The sequence below is a fragment of the Maylandia zebra genome, linkage group LG5, assembly GCF_041146795.1.
Source record: "Maylandia zebra isolate NMK-2024a linkage group LG5, Mzebra_GT3a, whole genome shotgun sequence".
Classification (NCBI taxonomy): Eukaryota; Metazoa; Chordata; class Actinopteri; order Cichliformes; family Cichlidae; genus Maylandia; species Maylandia zebra.
This window is the reverse complement of record NC_135171.1, coordinates 29,222,713-29,248,057: the sequence shown is the minus strand read 5'-3', so window position 1 is coordinate 29,248,057 and position 25,345 is coordinate 29,222,713. Positions and strand designations below refer to the sequence as shown.

At 38.6% G+C, this 25,345-nt stretch overlaps 2 protein-coding genes across 2 annotated transcripts; one reads left to right on the top strand and one right to left on the bottom strand.

Annotated features, from left to right (window-relative positions):
* pck1 (phosphoenolpyruvate carboxykinase 1 (soluble)) lies at positions 1–5,384 on the bottom strand. The gene is made up of 10 exons (XM_004548843.3): positions 5,258–5,384; positions 4,505–4,787; positions 3,797–3,981; positions 3,223–3,426; positions 2,777–2,964; positions 2,460–2,622; positions 2,120–2,344; positions 1,667–1,798; positions 1,446–1,541; positions 1–1,197 (listed from the first exon to the last, which is right to left on the bottom strand). The coding sequence occupies exons 2-10, from the start codon at positions 4,726–4,728 to the stop codon at positions 740–742; spliced, it is 1,875 nt and encodes a 624-aa protein (XP_004548900.2). The 5' UTR covers positions 4,729–4,787; positions 5,258–5,384; the 3' UTR covers positions 1–739.
* Positions 5,385–17,147: 11,763 nt separating this feature from the next.
* On the top strand, positions 17,148–24,244 carry LOC101482013 (rano class II histocompatibility antigen, A beta chain). Its single transcript, XM_004548842.5, has 4 exons — positions 17,148–17,233; positions 20,105–20,395; positions 21,128–21,406; positions 23,328–24,244. The coding sequence occupies exons 1-4, from the start codon at positions 17,182–17,184 to the stop codon at positions 23,465–23,467; spliced, it is 762 nt and encodes a 253-aa protein (XP_004548899.1). The 5' UTR covers positions 17,148–17,181; the 3' UTR covers positions 23,468–24,244.
* The last annotated feature ends 1,101 nt before the right edge of the window (positions 24,245–25,345 follow it).

Genomic DNA, 25,345 nt, shown 5'->3' with positions numbered 1-25,345 from the left:
TAAGTTTAAATACTTTTATTGTTGTTTCACCTCATTGGGGGCTTAGATTACAACACAAGAGAACCAGGTGATACTAAGTCAGTATAAAAATAAATTAAGGCAAAAATAATACAAAATTCCCTTTTGTGAGACCTGAGCTAACGTAGACTCTGTCTCTGTCATATAATTCGATACGACAATGACAGTAAGATGTGCATTCACAATAAGTTATTATTAAATAGAAGACTTCTGACAATAGGACAATACATTGGAACAACAGAAGAAAAAATATTGCTACTACAAATGAAGATGAAGATGCATGGAAATGTAGCAGTCGTTACTGATATTATCTCGCTGAGATAGTTCTAATGAGCATGGTCAGGAAGGTTTATCTTTACTATTCCTACAGTTTCATGATTTACATTCTCCATGATTTGCATGGATTTTTTGTAATGAACAGCCCAAGCAGATTATAGAATGTCACAGTGGTAATAACCAAATGCTGTAAGGAAAACTGCTCATTTTCTTAAGGATATAAAGGCCTTACTATAAATTAAGACTACGTCAAAGAGATAATCTAGCTATTCATACTATGTTCTATGATTTTAAGATGTTGTTTCCCAGTTACTTAATTTAATTTCCAGAATGTCTTACATGTTATTCTATTATTGCCAACACTGTAGTCTAGAATTACAGACAAATAGTCTGGAGAATTAACCCTACAATTGTTTACAGCTGCTAACATGTGGCTTTTTCCTCTTCACATTTGCTTCACCCTCTGCTGCAGGAGAGCCAGTTGCTGGGCTACCTCATTGGGCAGGTCAGCGTTCACCTGTGTGGTGAAGTATTTCCTGATCTCATCCACCTCCCTCTGCCAGAATTCCTGATCCAGGGAGAACAGCTCATCCAGGTCCACATGTCCCTGAAGGCCCTGGAGATTTAGGGAGTCTCTACAAGGCAGGTAGCCCACTGCTGATGGCATGGCGCCCTCCTCGCCATTCACCCGTCTGAACATCCAGTCCAGAACGCGGATATTTTCACCAAACCCGGGCCAAAGAAAGCCGGCAGTGGGGCTCTTGCGGAACCAGTTGACATGGAAGATCTTAGGAAGCTTGGCACCGGGGCGATCAGCCATGCTCAGCCAGTGAGAGAGATACTGGCCAAAGTTGTAGCCAAAGAAGGGGCGCATAGCGAAGGGGTCATGCATTATTACTTTGCCTGGAAGAAAAAGTAATTAGAGATTTGTCAGTACACTGTATGTTAACGTGAATGACATTCATGTGTTATTTGTTGTCATTCAAGAATTCTGAAAGTGGTTTTTTCTTTGCAGAATTTCAGATTAAATTGTCGCTAGTCTAAAACAATTTGTAGAATATTAGGCAAAAGTCAAAATGATCATCTAAGAAACTCCTTAAACATCCACTGATTGTCTTTCATACCAAAAAAGGACACTATCGTATGCTGACCTTTGTGTTCGGCTGCAGCAGTGGCCTCTGACCTCATGGCAGCGCCAACAAACACACCATGCTGCCAGTCAAAAGCTTCATACACAAGGGGAACACCTGAAAATAAGCAGATTCATTATCCAGTTATTTTCTGAGAAGTATTTATGTATTATTTTTATTTCATGTATTTAATCAAAGGGCAACTGGTGTATTCATTTCCATCTTTTGTAGTCTCTTCTCACCTTCTGGTCTACGCCCACCAAAAATGATGGCCTCTATTGGCACTCCCTCTGGAGACTCCCACTGTGGGTCAATAATGGGACACTGTCTTGCCGGAGTGCAAAAACGAGAATTGGGATGAGCACAGGGCTCGCCTACGAAGAAGAAGAAGAAAAAAGAAAGAAACTAAGAACTTTTTACTTTTATGACACTCACACACTTCTTCTCAGTTTTAAAGTATATGATCTTTCTGTTATTTATCCCTATTTTTTATAATATAATCTTGTACTCTGAAATTATTTGGGTCTAACAATTAAAGATTAAAAGCTTTTTTTCTTGTTACAAGACATTTGAAAATTGCTTTCGTTACACTTCTGTTTCCACCTTAAATACTGGTTTTAAATCTTAGACATCTTGTAGTCTTGCTTCTTTTTCTTCTTTTGTGAGCTGTTGCTTAAAATCAAAGAGCTGCTTACCATCTTCTGAGCGCCAAGGTTTGTTCTTCCAGGATGTGATGGTAACTCCCTCGGGCAGTGACTGGTCCATTCCCTCCCAGTACACACCACCGTCACTTGTCTCTGCAACATTTGTGAATATGGTGTTCTTGATGATTGTTGCCATTGCATTGGGGTTGGTCTTGGCTGAGGTGCCGGGTGCAACGCCAAAAAAGCCATTCTCTGGGTTAATGGCTCTGAGGTTTCCTACAACCAGGGTGAACACACAAATTAGAAATGTTAAAGTCCGCTGTACTGGATTTATGACATTTTTGACATTTGTACATCCTTGAAGACCTTTAAAAAGACATCCTTCCTTTACCTTGGTCATCAAACTTCATCCATGCAATGTCATCTCCCACACATTCAACCTTCCAACCAGGCAGCGTGGGGCAGAGCATGGCCAGGTTTGTTTTTCCACAGGCGCTGGGGAAGGCTGCTGCCATGTACTTCTTCTCTCCAGCAGGGTTGGTGACGCCCAGGATCTGAACACAGGAAATATTTGAGATAAGATAAGATAAAACTTTATTAATCCCTCGGGTGGGTTCCTCTGGGAAATTCGGAAATTTAGTTTGATGAAAATGAACAGAATGTGGATGAATCCAAAATTTAAGTGACAGTCTCATTTTCATTTCTTACCAGCATATGTTCGGCCAGCCAGCCTTCCTCTTTAGCAATGCGTGAGGCAATGCGAAGGGCAAAACACTTCTTTCCCAGCAAAGAGTTTCCTCCGTAACCACTTCCAAATGAGATAATTTGTCGGCGGTCTGGGATGTGAGCGACTAGTGTCAGCTCAGGGTTGCAGGGCCAGTTATTCACCAGAGGCTCTGAAAGACAAATTAGTACATTTGTTCATTTCAGTGGTCTATTAGCAGTTTTGTGGCAAAAGCGCTATTGTGTAACTAAAATATAAGTGAAAATATTATTGAGCAACAGTAATCAGAGGAGTAACTGATTCATACTCATAGTAAAACAGTAGCAATATGCAGTAGTCCTCCATATTGCTACTGTGCCCCCCCCCCCCCCCCCCCCCCCCCCCCCCCCGTATAGCTGCAAGAGAATGAGTCGATCAGTTTTTGACATACTTTTGAGTGGCAGAGGACAGCCGACAGAGTGCAGACAGCGGACAAATTCTCCAGTCCCCAGGGCGGTCAGAACAGCTTTCCCCATACGAGTCATCACCCTCATACTGGCCACCACGTAGGGAGAGTCTGTCAGCTGTACTCCAATCTTAGAGAGAGGGGAACCTACTGGACCCATGCTGAAGGGAATCACGTACATGGTCCTACCTGAGGATAGATACAGACAGGGATGTTCTTATTATTATGTTATTTCAATATTATTTTAAGGTTTTTGGTATTTGAGACATTCAGACAGTCAGGAAAAGAAGAAAATTTGCCTCCAGCTCATTTAAACACTTTAAAGGCAGTGTAACTTGTAAAAATAATCACCGATAGTGTTTCTTCTTTCTAAAAAGTACCTGCTGCACTGTGGATATACTTGTCTAGATTCTCAATGCGGTCCCGGAAAGGGGAAAAAATGTATTCATTTAGTCAGTGTACTATTGATGAGTGAAAACTTTTGATTTCTCAAGTTTTTCTAGTCCTATATTTGAGTTAAGAACTGATAGCATTTATGAAACACGTTCGTCTCTGGTACCTCTCATGCAGCCGGGGAACCGCTGAGCCATGGCTTTGTCGAACTCTTCTGGGGGCATCCAGCGGCCCAGCTGGCTGATTCCACCTCCTAGTGGAGTGGGCACTGTGTCCTTCTGTTCCTGGGTAACAATAACTGTCTTACTCTCCACACGAGCCACATCCCTCGGGTCCGTTCTGGCCAACCAGCTGCAGGAAGAGGGAGAAGAAAAGGAAGTGCACAAATATTGAAAACTTTAGGACTTTTGTTTTAAATTTTAATTTGTTGTACTTTATTTTAAAGTAGGCAACGATTTTAAAATCTCCTAAAGCAGCCACAAATCAATATAATAATAATCAATATGTCTTCTTGATATCAGCTGGTAAAATTGAATGGTGTGATTGAGCTACCTAGACCTACTGGTTTGTCAAGAAGTAGAAATTTTCCAGGCATGTTTTATATTTAAACAGCTGCTGATGACAGAATGATGTGTGTTGTAATTATCAACAGCAACAACCCTGGGCATCTCCCAGCTGCACCAAAGCACCACTGTCCCAGCTACAAAAACAATCCAAGCTATATTCAAGAAATTTAAAGCTATCGTTAGCAATAATTTCTTCTGTTTTTCAATTTGAAACCCTCACTCACATAAAAAAATAACTAACTAAATAACTAAATAAGTCTCTTAAAAAAAGAAAGCCTTCCATAAACCACTGAGTGTAACAAACATACCAGTTCTCATATTTGGTGAGCTTCTTGATCATCCCCTGTTCCTCCAGCTGGGTCAGGATGGCAAGGTTCTCCTCGTCTGAGCCATCACAGATGTGAATGGACTCTGGCTGGCACAGGGTCATATTGGTCTCCAAAAACTCCCTTACAGCTGGACTGAGGGCACTGAGATCACCCTGCAGGATCCTGGGACCACTCTGGTTCTGGGACGGGATCTGAGGAGGCATGGTGAAGGTTCTGGAGAGAGCGTGAGCTGATAGACTGAGGGGAAAAGGTGACAGGAAGTCTGGAAAGAAAGATTTAAGTGGGGGTTTGAAAAGGAAAGGGGAAAAAGGAAGATGGTAGAAGAATGTTGGAATTGAATAATATGGGTGAATAATATGGTGACAAGGAAGAGGAAAAATATAAAAGGAGGATAAAGTTTCGGAAATAAAGACATAAATGAGGACAGACCAAGAAGAATGAAAAAAAAAAAGAATGAAGCAGAAAAATGGTCAAGGTGGAGTAAAATTTGGGATAAAAGAGAGACATGGGGGGAAAAAGAATTTTAAAAAAGTCAGTTTTGTGCATACATATTCTCAAAAAAAAAGTGCTCCACTGCTGCAACATCAAGAAATCAAACTCTGGGTGATGCAACAGCATCCTTGTGCAGATACCTCTCATTCTGCAGTGATCCTCACATTACTTTGCCTCATATTATTTTACCCTCCTCACTTTAAACATGAGCCCCACTGAAAAGAAAGAGCAGTAGGTTACCTTCAGTAGTTTGCCTGGAGTGCAGAGCCTTTAGCTTGGTCTCATCTGCTGAGGTGTCCCTGTTGCCTGTTTGCAGGAGAGTTGAGGACTGTTTCTCCTTCTTGGTCAGTTGTATCTCCTATGGAGAGCTTTGTCCTTTTTATACCCTGGGATGTCTCGCAAGACAAGGGAGGGAGTGGGGAGGGGGTTTAGAATGGGGGAGGGAGAGGGTGAGGAGGTGTGTCAGGGAGGAGGGGTGGTGGGGGGGTTGGCCCTTGCGTTAGCTGGGTGAACCTGTTGTTCCCTGCAGATGTGAAAAACACAGTGTGCAACAGGCTGCTGGTGAATCATTACTCAGCAGCAGCACGTAATGTCGTCTTTGAATAACCGGTTCCCTCTGCCGCTGATCGCTGATAGCTGGCTCAGATATGAAAGAGAGGCAGGTAGCTATGCTTTCACTGCTGTGGCTGTCTCTCCCTCTGTCTCTCTTTCTGAGTAACACATGTTTTTGGAGGGAAAACTCAAGGGGAGACTGCCTGGACAAATGCTTTTTTTTTTTTAGAATGATAACAGTTCGTCTCTTACCATCCAATCAAAAAGAAGGCTGAGACAATAGCACAAGATTTCAATCTTAAAATTCTGAAATAAACAGTAATATATGCTCACATAGTTTTCAGCATTTTGTAGTGTAAAATAAACTTTTGCCCTGAAGCAGCAAAGCAAATCCAATTGATATAGTCTCTGATTCAGGCTGCCGCTGCCAGTGTGGTAACCTCCTGTGACGATTGCAGCAGTTGAACTTTGGCCTACTTTACTCGATGATGTAAGTTCAGGGTTCAGTGTTGCCAGAACTATGTGTGACGGGGGCTCCTTGGCTGGCCTCCTTTTATTGGCTGTCAGGCGAAGGCTTGCCTTTGTGGGATCAATGGTGGGTCACTGGAACATGCGCCCGTGTGCGCAGTTCAGAGGAACTGCTGAATAAAGTCATCGACACTTAATGATAAGAGGTAAAAGCACATGTTGGAGATAAGCTCAAGGCATTTGTAAAAGTTGTAGCAACAGTTAAAGAAGTAATAAAGGCATATGTTTCAGCATAATTTTAATGACTGTCCAATTGCCACATGACAGAACGGCAGCTCTCCATGAGCTGGAGGGTTTTCTTCATTCTGCTGCTTAAGACACTGGTATGCTACATGTCTTTAGGAATAAACTGCGTTTTAATGCACCTTCTTTTTCAAGTTAAGTTTACTTTTGAGCTTTAGTAACAAAAAGAGGTTTAAAAACATATGATCAAAACCAGAGTTGCACAAATGAATGCAAATTAAACTAAATTATTCAAAGGTCAAAAGTCGTTATTTGTAAAGGAAGGGAACAAATCTGAAAAATTGTGAAATATCTGAGAAGCAACTGTGACTGTGTAACATGTGGGAAATGGGAGAAGCTTTGTTTTGTTAATAATAATAATATATTCTTTTAAAGTATTGAATATTCTAGTCCATTAGTAATTTTTCAGCTAAGGTTTTCTAATATTTCATTAAAGTGTGGTAAACAACGCAAAATGGACAGATCACAAATCAAAGAAAAATCACTGATATACTTTTACTTATTACTTATTACTTATACATGTGGCAGACGTTTCAAATGATGAGGAGCTATAACAGCTTGTTTCAAACAGAGGATGAACTGAGGGGCTACAGTAAATCATACAAAACAGCATAAACATATAAATTTGGAAACGATAGGGCGCATTCAAATTAAGGGATGTGGGAAAGTATCAGCAAAGGTCCACTACAAGTACAGTTTCTGGAATTGATTTCTCCAAATCAAATTTCAGTGAGCCCTCATTCCCTATGGATGAGGGCATTATTGTCCTGGAAAAGACCACTCCCATCAGTATAGATGTGTTTGCAAATGTTATTACTCAGAACCACTTTGCATTGATTTGCACAGTTCCTTTCCTGTAAGGCAGGGGTGTCAAACATAAACTGAGATCTACTGTTAAAATTGCACTTCTTTATATTATTTAAAGACATCTCATGTAGTTACACACTGACAGAAAGTAGAGTTTCACTCAGCTTGATTATTCTGAATCCAAAATGAATGATGTTAAAACGACCCAATGGCACATAGGACAACTTTGTACAACAGGTCTCATTATCCTCATTGCCAGCCAGGAGTGAGATTTGGAGAAAAATATTGCATTTTTACTTTAATTTAATATAATCTATGAATTATAACAAAATTTTAGCTTGAAGTAGAAAAACAACATCTCTGAAATGTCTGCATCTGTATTAGACTGACTAACAAAAAGCACCAGAAGGCTCTACAGTAACTGTGCTACAGTTCAAAAAGGTAACAGTTGGTAGGCAATGATATAGCTTGGTCACAGTACAGGGACAAGCTTAATAACAGTGACAATAAGACTGGCTTGGATTGTTTGCAGTGTACACAGGTTCAGCTTGTATAAGTGTGCAGTCTCATAGGAGTCTAATCCTGTGAATAATTAGTAACAGCTTATGAGTCTAAAGCTTGTAAAACCACCTTTAGCACCAATGATTAGAAGTAATAATTTTCTTCATGACTTTAGCAGTCTCTCACACCACTGAATTCTGAAGTTAGTGGGCATTCATTTCTGCACGGCTCTTTTAAGGTCCAGACACAGCATTCTGTTGTAGATTTGCTGGTCTTCTTCAGATTGTTGTCCTAACTAAACATTAGCTGTTGGACAGATGGTCTCAGATTTGATTTTCTGCAATACTTCATGGTTGACTCAATGACCACAAGGGGCTATGATTTCTATGTAGTATGGCTACAGATCTTGCCCCAATCTTCACCTTTTCGCCACCCTACTGACAGATGCTGGTGGTGATACGCTAATATGCTATTATTTTTGTGGCTGTGCATTATGTCCAAACCTGTCCACTTTGATCCAAAAGATATTGTTCCAGAACCTTTGCAAACTGCAGATTGGTAATACATTTAAACAAGATGTATTTGTTTAATATTTGTTAATTTGTAATATTATGAACGTTAACATGACCTGTAAGGTTTGAGGTGTAGCTCTTGGGTTTTTTGCAGTTTGACCATTAAGCATTGCACCATCTGACCTTGATCAGTTAATCAAGCACATTTGATTAGCTCTACAGACCCTATAGAGTCCTGTGAAAAATTATTGCAACAATTTGTTAAACTAATAAAGTATAATTGTACTTGTACTGGTAGTAGCTCTAGTATTAACCCACTTTCCTCCTACAGAAGGAGTACCATCATCATTGATAGGAAAAGGCAAGTAGTAGTGGTTATAGCAATTGTAGCTAAACTTAGTACTTGTTGTAGTACTGATAGGAGTGGAATGCTACTTTTAGTGTAGATATTGTCTCTAAATATAACTGAATGCATGATAGTGTTGCAATTAAGGGGGGATATTTTCCTGAACATGGTTTGTGGAGCCAAGTGGACAAATGTCAGTACATCTGAGCAGTTATATAGAAACAGCAGTGAACAGGAGTAACCTCACACAGGGTCCGACTGAAGGTTGAAGACAACAAGATGTAATAAAAAGGAAACTCCTCGACAATGGCCCTTAAAGTTGTGTAACACCTGCAGCTCAAGTGTTTCATGAACAATATGTTCAGTTATTCAAGAACTGTCAGCTGTCATAAAACAAAAATACCCAGAGGATCTTCAACTTTAATGACGCTCATATTATCAGCACAGCTCAAACCGAATGGAATCTGAACAAAACTGCAGCAACGGGATGTAAGTGAATGGAAGCTAATATTGTCAGATCTTAACAAAACTACATTTTGAACTAATTAAACACAACTCTACTGCATAATATGTTTCTCCTGAGTATTTGTTAACATGTTCATGCTGCGAACTTAAAAAAATGATAATGTGTCAGAACTGCTTCCAGCTTGTGCTATATGCTCCAATAGGTCAAGAAAATCATTTAATGCTGCTTTAACATAATGCAAACAAACATTCATGCATCTTATCTTTTGTATGTGAACAGATGACAGATACTTCTTTAGGATGATAAGTTGTCACCTTGCAACGGGAGCGAAAACTAGTTCATTTACACATCAAGAAATCAATGAGGAACCTGTTTATTCATTTGAAGTGATTTAGGTTTGGGGCTAAATGTTTTCCAGGTCCCTTGTATATATTTGGCTCCTCCTCCATGTTGCCAGATGTTTGCAGTGGGTGATAGGTGCTGCTGCAGGCCTGCAAGTTTGGCATCTTTTATTTCAAAGCTATGGTGTTGTCAGTGTGGAGTTTGGCTTTGTCTTGCTAAAAGCTCACCTTTACAGAAAAATATGTCATCTGGATTTTTGAAGCAGTTATTGCTTTCAAAATATCTTTCTATATAATTTTGTATTAATGGGACCTTCACAGATGTGGAAGTTACCCATACCACCTGTAATAATACACTTCCATATCATCACAGATGCTGGCTTTTCAACTGTGTGCTGGTAACAAGCTTGATGAGCCCTCTCCTCATTAGCTCAGAGGACATGGTGTCAAAAATAACTTCAGATTTTAATTGCTCAGAATAATTTTACCCTTTTCCAAGTCCATTCGGACTGAGCTCAGACCCAGAGTAGATGGCAGCTTTGCTGGATCGTGTCTATGTATGTATTTTTCTTTGCATGGTAGACTTTAATTTGCACTTTGGGCAATAGTGACAAGCTACCCGCTGACAGTGGTCTTCACATGTCTTCCTGAACCCATTGCAGTGCTTTCCTTTACTATTTATTCTGTCAAATAATTTTTAAATATAAGATTTAAATCTTCATTCTATTTCAAACAGTATCCAGAATTATTTTTGTCTTGAGGGGAAGGTCCCAGCTCTTAGGGCAAATGTGACCTCAGAATTTATCTTTGAGGAAAAATTCTCAATACAATAAACAATAGTTTAGTGTAAACTGAAGATGTCCTTTAATACACTACAGATCCCAACCTACCTAAGAGGGCAAAGCTTTCTAAAGCTTTTATCTCCTGATGTATTATTATAGATACAGGGATACCTTCACTGTCAAAATAGTCATTCAATTCAATTCAATTCAATTCCATTTTATTTATATAGCGCCAAATCACAACAAAAGTCGCCTCAAGGCGCTTTATATTGTACAGTATATCCTATAATAATAGATACAGAGAAAAACCCAACAATTATATGACCCCCTATGAACAAGCACTTTGGCGACAGTGGGAAGGAAAAACTCCCTTTTAACAGGAAGAAACCTCCGGCAGAACCAGGCTCAGGGAGGGGCGGCCATCTGCTGCGACCGGTTGGGGTGAGAGAAGGAAAACAGGATAAAGACATGCTGTGGAAGAGAGACAGATGTTAATAACAGATATGATTCAATGCAGAGAGGTCTGTTAACACATAGTGAGCGAGAAAGGTGACTGGAAAGGAAAAACTCAATGCATCATGGGAATCCCCCCGGCAGCCTACGTCTATTGCAGCATAACTAAGGGAGGATTCAGGGTCACCTGGTTCAGCCCTAACTATATGCTTTAGCAAAAAGGAAAGTTTTAAGCCTAATCTTAAAAGTAGAGATAGTGTCTGTCTCCCGAATCCAAACTGGGAGCTGGTTCCACAGAAGAGGGGCCTGAAAACTGAAGGCTCTGCCTCCCATTCTACTTTTAAATACTCTGGGAACAACAAGTAGGCCTGCTTTGCCTGCACTGAGGAACAAATTGCAGTCATAAAAACTGCAATTTGTTTCTCACTGATTATGAAGCACTTCATTGAACACATTAGTCAAACAAGTCTAATTAACCAATAAATGTATATAAATACTCGAATTTTAGACAGATGAATTTTAAATACTGCAGAGTGGAATATCATAAATGGAAACTGCCACAGTGAGATGAGAAAAGCTTCAGGCAATGGCCATTTATGATTCATGACTAGCTGGTTCCATCACATCGAGGTAAACTTTACCATTAACAGCTTGGCTCAAGATGATTAATCCCTTCCTTATGAAGGAAAAAAAAAACTGTATATGGCTGGTCTAGGTTTCCAGCATTTAATAGTTACGAGTGCTGCTGCACTGACATTTATAGACTGTCACAATTCACCACTGGTTTATACAGTGAAAAACATGGTAGGTTTAAGTGAGTAATGTGAGTAATGTCAGAACTTACAATACCTTTGGAGTGACATAGAGACAGAGAGAGAGAGAGAGAGAGAGAGAGAGAGATAAAGAGAGAGAGAAGCAGTCTGTTTATGAGCTTTCTGGGACAAGAACACTGATAGTGCTGCACCGACTGTATTCATCAATAACAGCGACTTGGTGAACAGCTGACACTGTTATTTTTCAGAGGTCTCTGTGTGTCTCTGACCAGTGCCTGTACAATGTTTTAAATAAATGAGAGACCTTTATTTTCTAACTCATTTCCTCACCTTGCAAAACAAATGCATGTTCAGCAGATCACCGTTTCACTTTACAGTACCTGGTTTCTGTTTTTGCTCAAGTTAGAAGCCAGCAACAAAACTTGGGTGGAAAGGATGAAAAGGCTGTGATTGTGGAAAATTTCTTTCTTTACAATCAAAAACTCAGATGTTTTGTGCCAGGTGGCTGGGTTGCTTACGAGTGCAAACATCACTGAACACAATGTCTTTGAGCTATTATGTCATCATCTATGCAACAAGAGTATACAGTGTATATATCATGGAAACATTCACTAACAGGGAAAATTGGCACAAACAGATATGCTATCTCCAGTTTTGCCTGTGGTGTGGTTGGCAGCGTGCTAACTGGTGAAGACAGTCAACACCTCATATCAGATATCCTGCTCACATTTGCCATGTGTTCCACCAAAATGAGAGACTGCAGGTTGTTTAGGTGCTTTTCTACTATTAGCAAAGATCTACACTAACAAAGCAAAAATAAATTAATAAATGTCCCAGTTTTTAACTCTAGCCCTGCAGTAGACTGGGTGTTCCCTGCCTTTCGATCTATGGAAACTGAGAGGCCTCCAACCCTGAATAACACAAGGGGTTAGAAAAACAGCTGGCTGGTTTAACTAATATATGTGTGTGTATATATATATATAGTTAATATATGTCACTGAGTGGTGAGAGAATGAAAGTGATTGAATAGTTTTATCTGTAAAGAAAGAAGGTCCAGATAAGGCAGGATGGATTTATGAGCTACAGACAGCTAATCAGTTTAAAAGACCAGTGACTTAAAGATCAAATCAAATACCTTCTGATGGCTGAGCACTGCAGCATTGCTGCAGGAATAGCAAATGAGCTAAAAAGAGAAAATGAACAAAAACTGCAAAGACCAAAGTGAAAAAGGTGAGTTTTCCTAATAAACATAGCTTACAAAAGGACACATTTACATAGTATTACTACTCGTCCTGCAGTGCAGATATCAGAAGTATTTAGCTGAAATCAGGTACCAAGTAGAATGACCTAAATCAAGCATTTTGATTGCTGGGAATGATGTTTGTATATTTCTGGTGATCAACAAAATGTCTTTTCTGTCTTTTCACCAAAGAGACTACAAAAAAGATACATAATAAATCATTTGTAAAACGCAAGAAAGACCTTTGCAAGTTAAAATTTCTAAAAGGATCTGTTGGGTGGCATGTGTCAAAGGTGTGTCAAAGGTGTGTCAAAGGTGTGTCAGAGCGTCACCAGAGTGACAGCAGCCGATAGAAAACAGACTGAAATGTGTCATTCAGGCTCGGTCTGAACTGTTCAGTGCGTGAGTCGAACTCTACAGCAAACAGCAGCTGCATCAGAGGGGGTTAAAGTACCAAGTGCACTGACGTAAAGGCACACACCCGATAGCACTGGGGGTCTTTGTTGAGAAAACACTATTTGTCAAAGGTGCAGTAATGAGTGACAACAGAGAAGATTTTGGAAAATATATTCAAATTAAATGGTCATTTCCAGGTATAGAGAAAAGGCCTTCTGTAATGCCTCCTGTATGACTTTGTATTATTTTTGTATGAATTTGTAGTGAGGGTGTCAAGCATACTGGCCTCAGACCAGAGTCAAGCAGCTACAGGGTTGATTTCAGCCCATTGGATGGCTTAGCAAAGTGGGACCCTGTCCTGGACCTCTGATTTACTTCTTTGGAATTATGAGATACTTATGTTCAAGTTCTTGAGTGCCTTTAAACTTCGTTATTTCTATTTCTTGGTCCTTGTTTGATTATGTTAGTTCCTCTTTTCCCTGTCCAGTCTGTGCCAGTCTCATCTTTGTCTTGCACAATGTATCCCTTCCTGTTCCCATAATTATCTGTGTTTTATCCTTCTGTCTCCCCCTCTTTCCCGTCTCTGTCTTAAGTTTGTATGTCTTAGTCACTTCCTATTTTATTTTGACAGTTCCTTGTCTTGTGTGAATCACGCTCAGTTTTGTTTCCCCTGTTTCGTCAGTTAGATTTTGTTCAGCTGAGTTCACAGGTGTGTTCACACTGCCCACAATTCCCTCCTGTGTATATATTATCTGCTTTCGGTTCTTTGTAGTCTCCACTCAGATGGTGTGTGAATGGCTGTCTATTAAGCCTTAAGTCAGTTTTGATATTTCGATATTACATCACCATTTCGAAAATTAAATGTTGTCTTTACATACTTTAATATTTATTTTGATTTTATAGTAAACTGCTATTAAGGTCATTTAATTGTTGCATTTTATTTCAGCTGTTGGGCCTTGAATCTTTCCTCCTTGATGGTGTGGTGGATGCCATAAGCTGCTGCTGCTGCTTATTTTTGGTGTCTCCTTTCAGAATCAGGCTGTGTAATACTAACTGTGGTAGTGCAGATGGTTGCATGTGGCTGTCCGGGCAGAACACATTTAGGACTGAACACCCTGCTCTTTCTCTGTCTCCCTCCATTACTTCTCCACTTCTTCTTACTTTTTTAGACCACACAATACTGCGCATTCAAGCGGCCACTCACTTAGCTTAACCTTTAGCTGTCTTGTTACAAATTCTGTTAGCAAATATGATTTCCCACTGCATTTCTTTTGTTCTGGTATAAGGCTGGCAGAGTCTGTAATTGCAAAAAGGAGAAAAAAAAGACATTGCATTCTCAAAAGGTAAGAGAGATAATTGTTGCAGTACTGTAAATTTAGCTGCAGTGATGAAAAAAAGGTGATTTGTTTCATTAGAAATCTCCCACTTTGTGATGTTAGCTGTCTTATAAGTTCATGACTACGAATGATAAGTTCATTCAAAGTCACAATCAGAAAAATCACCATGATTTTTTAATATCGTTTAATTTTCATCTTAGAAATTTCCAGTTAACCTAATCCCACTAACTGCGTGTCTTTGTACTACGGGAGGAAGCCTGGAGTACCTGGAGACAACCCACGCAGACACAGGGAGAAACTCCCAAAGGTTAGTAAAAACAATTGATTTACTAACAGCATGTCTTTGTAATGAAGTATTGGAAGTAGATTTGGTGTCTGCAGTGAATATTTGGTCCACATAATGAATATTTGGTCCATATAATGACATATATTAGAACCATATAAGGACATTGCATCAGTAATGTGAAATCTAAATGTATTTATTTTTAATGTAAATTTGATAACCTGATGTGGATGAGTCAAAATAATTCGCTCCACCAATGACTCATTGGTCTAGAATTCAAAAGTGGAAAATATTAATGAACACAAACACATATGAGAGAGGACAGATGAAAAATAAGCATCAATAGATTATAAGGTTGCAACTATTTTAAGGACTCATATGAAACTGCATTAAATGCTGATCTGCTTTCTTAATTGTTCCATGTCTAATCTCTTGATGGTTTGTGGATCAGTTTCCCATAACTGTTCTTGTACTCGAGAGTTTGGTGAACTTTGTATCATCAAAACAGAGCTTTACACTAGACAGGCAATCAGCATACCCACATTTAAGAAGTATATATTTTAGCTCTAGTATATATAGAACTGAACTTAAAGCAGTATATACTTTAGTATACTGCAAGTTTAGTATTCTTTATATACAAAAAGAGTGCAGTTTTAAACAGCTGAAGTAAGCCAAACGTTTGCACTGAGGAAGCATTATGCTCCTTGTTATTTTTAGAATTCACTAAAACATGTGAGATGTGAAAACTGAGATGAAGGGCTTCTTAGTCAAAGTCAGAATCCAAAAACTGAGCCCTGGTGCATAAAGCGCAAAAGAGAGAGCTAAAACCATGAGATAAATAAAAAGTTGGTCTTACTTTTTGAAAGGTCAGCAGTGACATCTGGTGGCCTTAAATAGGAGTTGCGCATTTTAAGAGAATCACTGGTTTTAATCAATGGATAAAAGGAGGCTTGCATAACTTACAAAAAGAGTCATTTCTTCAGAACACTAGGCCTAAATAAAGTCACTACCTCATATCACAGATTTACTCATTGTTTTCCAATAGATCAATATCTCTGTTTTCAGTGAGTATGAATTTCATTTGTAGACCTATAGACCTGTTATTGTATCCAAAAACTGCAGTAAAATCATTTGCACCATTTGTTTCTGCTCTGCTCAAGCAGAGATCTAATACAGAGACTAACCAGACATGTACCTCAGAGCAGGCAGATATTGAGGGAACTTTTATTTGACTTTTTATGGGGATGAATCTTCTATTGGGGATGAAAACAGAAGCCATTTATATGGATACACCGTAATAAAATGGGAATGGTTGGTGATATTAAAGTCCTGTTTATGGCACATTAGTATATGTGAGGGGGCAAACTCCTCAAGATGTCTGGTGACCATGGTGGCCATTTAGAAGTCGGCCATCTTGGATACAACTTTTGTTTTTTCAATAGGATGAGGGCCATGTGACACATAAAACTTATTGGTAATGTCACAAGAAAAACAATGGTGTGCTTGGTTTCTCCCGTACTCCATATTATCCATTGTTGATCTACACGTCTCTTGCTCTCACCAATGTCACGACACACACAAGTGCCATAAGACACTCTCACAAACAAAATCACGGTTTTGTAATGCAGTAATGCAGCATGCTTATGGGAAAGTAACATTAATCTAATTACTTTTTTTGCAACAGTAATCTCTTACTTTACACGTTACTTGAAAAAGGTAATCGGATCACAGTAACACGTTACTTTTAACTCGTTACTGCCCATCTTTGCAGGTAAGCATCCTTAATTTTTCTACAGAATGTAGTTTTCTTTAGATTTTACCTTTTCCAGAAATCCATATATCTCATACATCACCAGAAATACATTCTAGAAACTACCAGAGACGGGAAACTGGAGCACCAACAGCAGTTAAACATGAGTTGAATTTAGGGTAATTATCAATACAGGAATGACAACAATCTACTGGAAAGCCAGTCCTTAAATCCACAGTGCTAGTGAGAAGATGAGCGACAGGCGTGGCAGCTAACCCGAGGATGTTGCAGGAGCCAAGAGGAGGCGAGACACACTTCTGCCCACTTCCCACTTCTCAGAGAGAAAAAGAGGAACAGTCTTTCTTTCAGCTTGACAGCTGTTGCTTTCACATTCTTGTTAGTGTTAATTACAGCTGCTGTGAGAAGTCAAACTGTTTTTCATGATCTGGATTTTTTTTTCACTTGTTCATTATGAGTTTATGATCATGAGTGAGTGACTGTTTGAGGTCAACAAAGAATCCCTGTGAGTGTCTAAACGCAACGTTACAGTTTATAGCAGGTATAAATAGAAAACAAAAATAAATGCACAGACATTTTAAAAAGGGCTCTTTACATTTATTTTCCTCAGCCGGTTGTTTCATTTGTGAAAGTTTTTTAAAACGCTTTTACCGTTGCAAATCGTCGGTGTATAAACAGATTTTAAGGAGAAATGCCTGGAATACTAGATAATGAAACAGCACCAGGTTCAGAGTGAACTGAAAGTGTAAGTGTATCTGAAAGGAAAGAGTCGTTCTCAAACGCCACAGCGGTTGGTTTAAAAACCAGCAACAGGGGTGCCTCATTCTGGTTTCAGCATGACCCGCTTCAAGTACTTGCTTCTGTGTTTCTTCTCTATATTTATGGTTGGTGAGTACTTTTGCTATTTACATGAAGCACATTTTCAAAGGTTACTATATACTACGGGGTATAGTATATAGTACAAGGTTATGACTGTACTGCACTTTATATGCTAACCTTAATATGACCACAAGGTCCAGTGTTTACACAGTGCTGGTGTACATGCTGTACTTTGTGCCATACGTCTTTTACGTTAACATAGTGGATTTATTTGAATGGAAGCAGACTATAAATTTCAGTTGTGTGGCTCTGTGATCACAAACGTTGTTATCACGATTCGTAACACCAGCGCAAGACAGCATTTCTGCTCAGGTCAAGTTCCCCATTTAGATGTTTGAATTTGGGGAAATGAAACAATCTAAAGCTAAATCAAATTGACTCTAGTCTAAGTAAATACATCAACTTTTATACACTGGCCACAAGATTTTTACATGAAGTCTCATTGGTGTGCAGTGTTTTCTTCAGTAATGTTGTCAAAACGCAGTTTGAAAAACTTTAGTTTTAGGTTTACCACGTATAATGTTTCAGATTGATTTAGCTAATGCTACATTCACATCAGTAACCTCACATGTTCTGTCTATTTTCCTCTACGCAACATTAACCAATTATGTCCTTCTCTTTCCACCCAGTCTGCGTCCATTCTTGTCCATAGTCTCGTTACCTCCCGCCTTGACTATTGTAATTCTCTCTTGCATGGTCTCCCCCAAAAATCCCTCCATAAGCTTTAACTGGTTCAAAACTGCTGTCAGAATCCCTTTCTACCAGCACATCACCCAAATCCTTCAGGAACTTCATTGGCTCCCTGTAAAATTCCCAATAGTGTACAAGCTTCTTCTGCTCTCCTTCAAGGCCCTTCATAACTTTGCTCCTTCTTACCTTTCTGACCTCTTAAGCACTACTTCTTCTAGTTCACATTTCTGTATAGCTGCATATCTCATATTTCTGTATAGTTTTTTTTTATTTCATATTCTGTATAGTTTTTCATATTTATATCCTGTTCATAGCCTGTACATAGCTTGTACTCACTACAGCCTGTACATACTTATAGTTATAGCATATTCATAACATACTTCATACCGTGTGCATTATAACATACCTTAATAGACCCATTTCTGTAATATACTCACATATCTATATTATTGCTAATATATATTTGTAATATATCTATATCATGGCTAAAGCACTTCTGGATGGATGCAAACTGCATTTCGTTGCCTTGTACCTGTGACATGTGCAGTGACAATAAAGTTGAATTCTATTCTATTCTATTCTTCTGCCCACTCACTTCGATCTTCTTCTTCTTCTATCTAGCTGGCTTTGCCTTCTTTATGTATTTCAGGGCTATGCGAAGCAGAGCTTTCAGCTGCTCTGCCTGTGGAACTTTCTACCCCCAGATTAAAGAAACATTGGTTCTCTCCCCCATTTTAAATCTCAACTCAAAACCTGAATCAAGATTTAAAATGTGGGAGAGAACCCAAAAATCTGTTCATATCTGCACATTCACCGTGAACTTATTGTTTATTTGATCTTGTGTTTAATTTCATTTATTTTCTTATTGTTCTTCATTTTGTCATTGTTCTATGTGTTTTATTCTATTGTTAAGTGTCCTTAGGTGTCTTGAAAGGTGCTTTTGAATAAAATTAATTATTATTATTACTATTATTACTATTAAAAAGAAGCTTCGCAGTTCACACATTTTGCAAAGCCACACAGAAGGCCAAATCTGACACTTTGTGTTGTCTGTAGCAAAGTCAGGGCTGATTGACTGGCTTTCCTGTTCTTATCTACAGGAATTCATAAAATGAAGAAACAGATACCGTCACATTGGACATTATGTTTACACAAAAGAAGTTTCAATGTGAACATTTTCAAAATGATCAAGTGACTCCGCCTGCAAATTCAAAACTCATTCATTACCAGAGAGCTATGGCGTTATTTTTGTGCCACTATTCTGAGCGCAAGTAAAAAAAAAATTGCAGGTGCAAGTGTTGCATTTTGAGGAGAATTTTAATTTGAGCGACGAAAAGCTAAATTTGAGTGAACAAAAATCATTGCTGGGTGCAAAAAATGTATTTCAGTGTTTGCTATTATCCACACACACACAATAGCAGCCTCTCTCGCTCAGTTTTTGCATTTGCGCTTGCTTGCAATGTGTTGCTCGCTCTCAACATTTCTGCCCATGCGCGTTCAGCTCTTTCTGTACACCGTTATATTTGTGCCACAAAACCAGCCAATCACAGACTTGGATGCAAAAAAAAAAATCTGATTGGCTGTTCTTGTCTCCAATCAGCTCGAAATGACGAAATGCAATATCCCAGAATCCATTTCGTCCAAAACTCAAACGAGGCAGTGGCGGAGTTTGAAATATTTCTCTTTCTGGGTCACAAAATAAACTGAATTCATTCCACACGCAGCAATGAATTTTGTTCACTCAGCTTTTCTTTACTCAAAATAAATTTCTCCTCAAAATGCAACACTTGCACCTGCATTTTTTTTTTTTTTACGTGCGCTCAGAATAGTGGCACAAAAATAACGCCATAGAGAGCGCGCTTTAGTTCCTTTTATACTGGCAAAAAAAATCTAAATTTGATTGATGAAAATACTACATTGAACAGAGTGTGACCTGGATTTACTTGTCCAACCCAGTGGGACAATACCTGAGCAAATGAGTGAAAAGCAACTTTTGAATCTGCTTTTCAAGAGCACAGCTGCACAAGCTCCCTGCTGAAAGGAGGCCTTATCTTTTCTACATGTGAGGAAGCACTCTTTTGGCTGGAAGCTTTGCTGAGGGTTGAACTACTCTGAGCTTGAAAGTGCAATTAAGGCACAGAAAGACAAATCGGTGTCAATTTTTGATTAACCTTTTCTTTTCCTTTTTAGATTGCTCCATTAATGAAGATGGCTACTTCATGTTTGCTGATTTTTGGTGTGCTGTGCACTCCAGAGACCCGAAGACAGTGGAGTATCTGATCGACTGGTATTTTAACAAAGAGTTTACGATGCAGTACAACAGCACAGTTGGCAACTGGACGGGCCTCACTCCAGCTGGATTAATCACAGCATCTCGGTTTAATGAAGACAGCGCTGACATTCTGCAGAGAAAAGTGGAGAAACAGCTGATATGTGTCGATAATGTTGATGTAGTATTCAACACAACTGTGGAAAACATGGGTGAATATTCAAATACTAGATGTATGCGTTGCTATCAGTAGAGAGAATATTATATATATATAATACAAACATTTTCTTCCAAATACAAAAAAAATCATGCAATGTGTTACAGTGTTTAATGACAGGAATTATAATGATAAAGAACTAAACCAAAACACTTGGACAATCTTAAACCTTCCTTTTTTGAAATGACCTTTTCTTTAGTATAGGAAGTAAACATATTACTCCTTCCTGTATTTAAAAGGGCTAAATTACCAAACAAATGATCCCAAATTACAGTGCAAGGATCCATTTATGTAGTTTATCATCTTAAAGCAGCAGAACAAATATGGGTGTAATAACCCTCCTATTTTACAATCATTATTGTAACAGTAATACAGCAATTATACTCTAACATTTCAATTGAAGAGCAAAACCCCAAACCGTGAACAGGACTATAAATGATAGCACGAGCCTAAAACTAAACACTTCCATTAGTACTTTATGATTTGCTTGGCCGTGATTCTCCCTTAATACCTTTATTTCAAGTACCTGATAAAAATGTTCAATTTTTCTTTTTTTGCATTTAAAAAAAGAATTAAGTGCATTTTCAAAGACTATTGTTTTAGATTTAATTGTTTCATGACAATTTTGAATTATATCAAACCAGGCATCACATTGCAACATTGTAAGAATCATTGGTTTACAGAATGATGAATTTCATCATTAAAGCTGTTGACCTTCTGATTTCAGCTGCACCCAGCATGACTCTCCAGGAGGGAGACCACACTTCCAGCCATAACACAATACTCGTGTGCAGCATTTATGACTTCTACCCCGAACACATCCTTGTGACTTGGTACCTGAACGGTCAGGAAGTGACTGAGGGTGTGACCATAAGTGAAGTGATGACAAATGGAGACTGTACCTATCAGGTTCACTCTTATCTGGAGTGCACACCTATCCCCAAGGACAGAGTCACCTGTACGGTAGAGCATGTTAGCCTAAAGGAGCCCAAGAGTTCTTACTGGGGTGAGGACAGACAAGATCATTTTAGTCAAAATGCTGTTGATAAATTCAATCATTCTGCACATTAATAGTGTTCTTTTATATATATATATATATATATGTATATATATATATATATATATATATATACATATATATATATATATTAGGGGTGCAACGATATTCGTATCCATATTGAACCGTTCGATACAGTGCTTTCGGTTCGGTACGCATATCGAACAATACAACATTTGTAATTTATTTTATCAATTTTCCTTCTGACGATGCTGTCTGTGTTGAGCGCTCAGTGAATCTGTGTTCGACTACTCCGCCTAGGCTGCACTGTCGAGCGCAGATCCACTGAGCGCTCAACACAGACAGCATAGTCAGAAGGAAGAGCGCAGGGCAAGCTAGCGAGACAGAAGTTAAGCTCTACTTGCAACAGGCAAATTGAACCTCATTCAGATCTGGCATTTGGAATTATTTTGGTTTTCATGTGACGTATGACCCTGAAGGTAAGCGAGTCATGGACTAAAGTAAAACAGTATGTTGGATGTGCCATGCAATGCTCAATTACATTGGTGTGAACTAGTGTGTTAGCGCAGTTAGCTCGTTAACGTGTTTGCTGTCTAGCCCCATGCACGGAGCGATCGGCGGTAGCTCGTTAAGGAGATTTGCCGTGTTGTGGCGTTAAGGTCATTTCAACGAGATTAACCTGAAAGCACTAGTGGGAACACAACGAATATGACTGCACATTTACGCCGACATCATCCTAGTGCAAAGACAAAAACAACAAGCATGCTACTAACTTTAGCCGAGTCATTTAGACAGCTGTTAGCACATGATTCTCCTTATGCTGCTGAGAATATAGCCCAGAAGAAGCGGATAGTATAGCTTTTATTTTGGAAAGAGCCATTTCTCTGTAATAAACTCTCTTTTCCAAAGATGAGTGATTCCTCAATCAGATACAGGGCTTGCAATATTGCTAGCCCGACGTCCCGGAGCTAGCGATTTTTTCAGTCGGGCTACCAAAATCTATCTCTTCCCTGCCCGTCGGGCTATTGTAGGAAAAATATATGTCAATGCTTTTGCATTCTTTCAGAAATGTAGCTGGGTAATTATGTCATTGGCATCGGTGAGCCACTGTCAATATGTGACATATTGAAGTTGCGTTTGAATTTGCGCTTGTTTTTTTGCTTTCACTTTGCAATCGTGCGAACTGTGTATAGAGAGCGACAGCACTGATCTGTGAGTGATGGTAATTTGTGCACCAATTCCTCTGACATCGTCTTATTAATCGTTAGCTTACTACGCAAACATGACGCAGCAAGCTTACACATGTGAGAGGTTGATCGCGCAGAGAATCGCTGAGCTTATGTGAGTGAGCGTGTAAAAGCATTTCAGTTCTGCTGAGCCAAATAAGACAGGTCAGGGTGAAGAAGTGACAGCCAAAGAAAAGCTTACCACAAAACGGAGAAGTTATGACAAATCAGACTATAAGGCAAAAAGAAAGTGCAGCTTTATGGTTTCATGGACAAAAGAATTTCTGTGGCTGCGATATGATGAGCTAAATAACCAGGGCTGCACATAAGTGGTCCGCAGGTGCGCATTCGCTGTCAAAATAAAAAACACGCACAAGGGTTAGGGTTAAATTTAAATACTGTACTTTTGAGTTAAAATATATATTTATAATTTTAATAAATGACAAATTAAAAATGCATGAACATTTTTTTGTATCGAAAAAATATCGAACCGTGACACCAAAGTATCGAACCGAACCGAACCGTGAATTTTGTGTATCGTTGCACCCCTAATATATATATATATATATATATATATATATATATATACATACATACATACATACATACATACATACATACATACATATATAAGCACTGTATTATCAATCATTATGAATATGTGTCCTGGTGTTTTGTTGCAGATTCTTCCTTGAAACAGTCCGACGGGAGTTTTCTAACTGGAGGAGTTTGTGCTTTGCTCTTGGGAGCATTAATTTTGTCTTTGGGGCTGATCTATTACAGAAGAAAATCCTCTGATCCAACATTTTTAAATACTCTATAAACTAAATCTACATATAATGATTTAAAAAAACAAAGAGAAAATTAAAATCTCGCCTTTTTTAACTTTATTACAGATATGTTGTTACAGAGTTTTTGTGGGTTTTTTTGTTTTGCTTTGTTTTTTTATTTCTTGTGTGCAGCGCTCTGATGCATTTTTAAGGGAAGTTAAAAAAAAATTAAAAAATAAAGTAAAGATATTATAAGTGATGTAAAAGTACCCTTACTACCCTTAATAGTTATATGTTATGAATTGAATTTTATTTTATTACACACTGAATGATTTTGTGTTATGTCTGTGAAGGTTCTCAGTCATACAGGTCATCGTAGTCAAAGGAGCTTGCAAAGAAAAGCGGCTGGACTTCTTTAAGTTGCTTGAAGACGTTTCACCTCTCATCCAAGAAGCTTCTTCAGTTCAGATTTTGTGTTATAAAATACACCCCAATTTAATCACTGTCCATTTACATTTTTTTCTTTGCAATTTGAACTTTCTGTGAAAAAATGTTATGTACAACTTTCAAAGCACAAGAACAGATCTCGTTGTTTGTTTCATTAGTGTTTTCCATGTAGCTTCACAAACACTGACATTATATCACATTTAAGAGTTGATTATAAATGCATTTGCAAGATGGGCATAGCTTCTGAGCCTGAAGTGTCTGAAAACTGCATTCTTTTTAATGGACAGTAGGGGGCAGTCCATCAGCACAGGAAAAAGAATGTAATTTTGTCTTCTTCAAAGATAAGACAGATGATTATTGCAATAAAAAACTGATTGCATATTTAGATGCCTGACTGTTTTAAAGTTGCAAGCAAAGGCATCACGGTGATGCTTTCACGTAGTTTTTCTTTTGTCAGAGACACCCCAAAATTGCATAGCGTATACTGAGTTTAAAGACTGATTAATTCAGAAAAATTACCTCCACAATATGAATGAATCAAATCAACCGTACACCTCTTTCATAGTGTCTTTATATATGTACTGATATGCAGTACATGACTATGATATGCACTGATATTCTTTTGTCGACTTCCTCACATACTACCACACGTTCCTCTTTTGTCACCCTATCACATGCTTTCTTGAGATCCCAAAGACACAATGCAGTTTTCCATTAACAATCTCCAAACAAACAGCAGTAGGTTCATTCTTTTTCCCATGAATCCATGTTGCTGTTTGTTTATTGGCAACTTCTCTCTTACCGGTAAGCTAGTTTCAACAATTCCTGCCCATATTTTCATTGGATGGGTGAAGAACTTAATGCATCAGTAGATACTACAGCTTTAGGCATATCATTTTTTGTTTGTTTGTTTCATCTGTACCACTAAACCTCTTCTCCACCACTAAACTTGGTGAAATTGTGTCGAACAATCTAGTTAACCACACTTTCATAGATCCATACCTCCACAGGTACATCCTACACTGTCTTTACTCCATCAAATCTCCTCTTCCTCTCATTTTATTCATTCATCAGCTCCTCAAAATACCCTTTTCACCAACTCAACATGTTTCTCACTTGCAGTCCCATCTCTATCCCTAATCACCCAAACCAGTCTGATCCAGCCACACTGATCCAAATGTGATTTAACAAAGATTTTACACCAAATGTCCTTCATGGCACAACCCTCCACTTGTATCCCAGTTTAGGACCACTTATAGGAATACACTGGCTCGTTTTTTGTGCTTTCTTCTTTTACCCCGACAACTGCTGCTTTCAAATTGTTGTTACTGGTGGTTACAATGTGGTGTGAGACGTCTGAATGTTTTTCATGAACTGGTTCATCATAAGTTTGTAGTCAATGACTGCCTGTAAAAAAAAAAAAAAAAACAATCACCATCAATGCCTCATTACAATTTTTAGCAGATAAAACTAAAAAAATGAAT

What these genes read in the sequence shown, in the direction of transcription:
- LOC101482013 (XM_004548842.5), top strand. Translation starts at nt 17,182, where the DNA reads ATGACCCGCTTCAAGTACTTGCTTCTGTGTTTCTTCTCTATATTTATG. An exon ending in CTTCTCTATATTTATGGTTG is followed by an intron (nt 17,234 to 20,104) that starts GTGAGTACTTTT and finishes TTTCCTTTTTAG; the next exon opens with ATTGCTCCATTAATGAAGAT. An exon ending in GCCCAAGAGTTCTTACTGGG is followed by an intron (nt 21,407 to 23,327) that starts GTGAGGACAGAC and finishes GTTTTGTTGCAG; the next exon opens with ATTCTTCCTTGAAACAGTCC.
- pck1 (XM_004548843.3), bottom strand. Translation starts at nt 4,728, where the DNA reads ATGCCTCCTCAGATCCCGTCCCAGAACCAGAGTGGTCCCAGGATCCTG. An exon ending in CTCACCAAATATGAGAACTG is followed by an intron (nt 3,982 to 4,504) that starts GTATGTTTGTTA and finishes CTCTTCCTGCAG; the next exon opens with CTGGTTGGCCAGAACGGACC. An exon ending in TGGTGGGCGTAGACCAGAAG is followed by an intron (nt 1,542 to 1,666) that starts GTGAGAAGAGAC and finishes GCTTATTTTCAG; the next exon opens with GTGTTCCCCTTGTGTATGAA.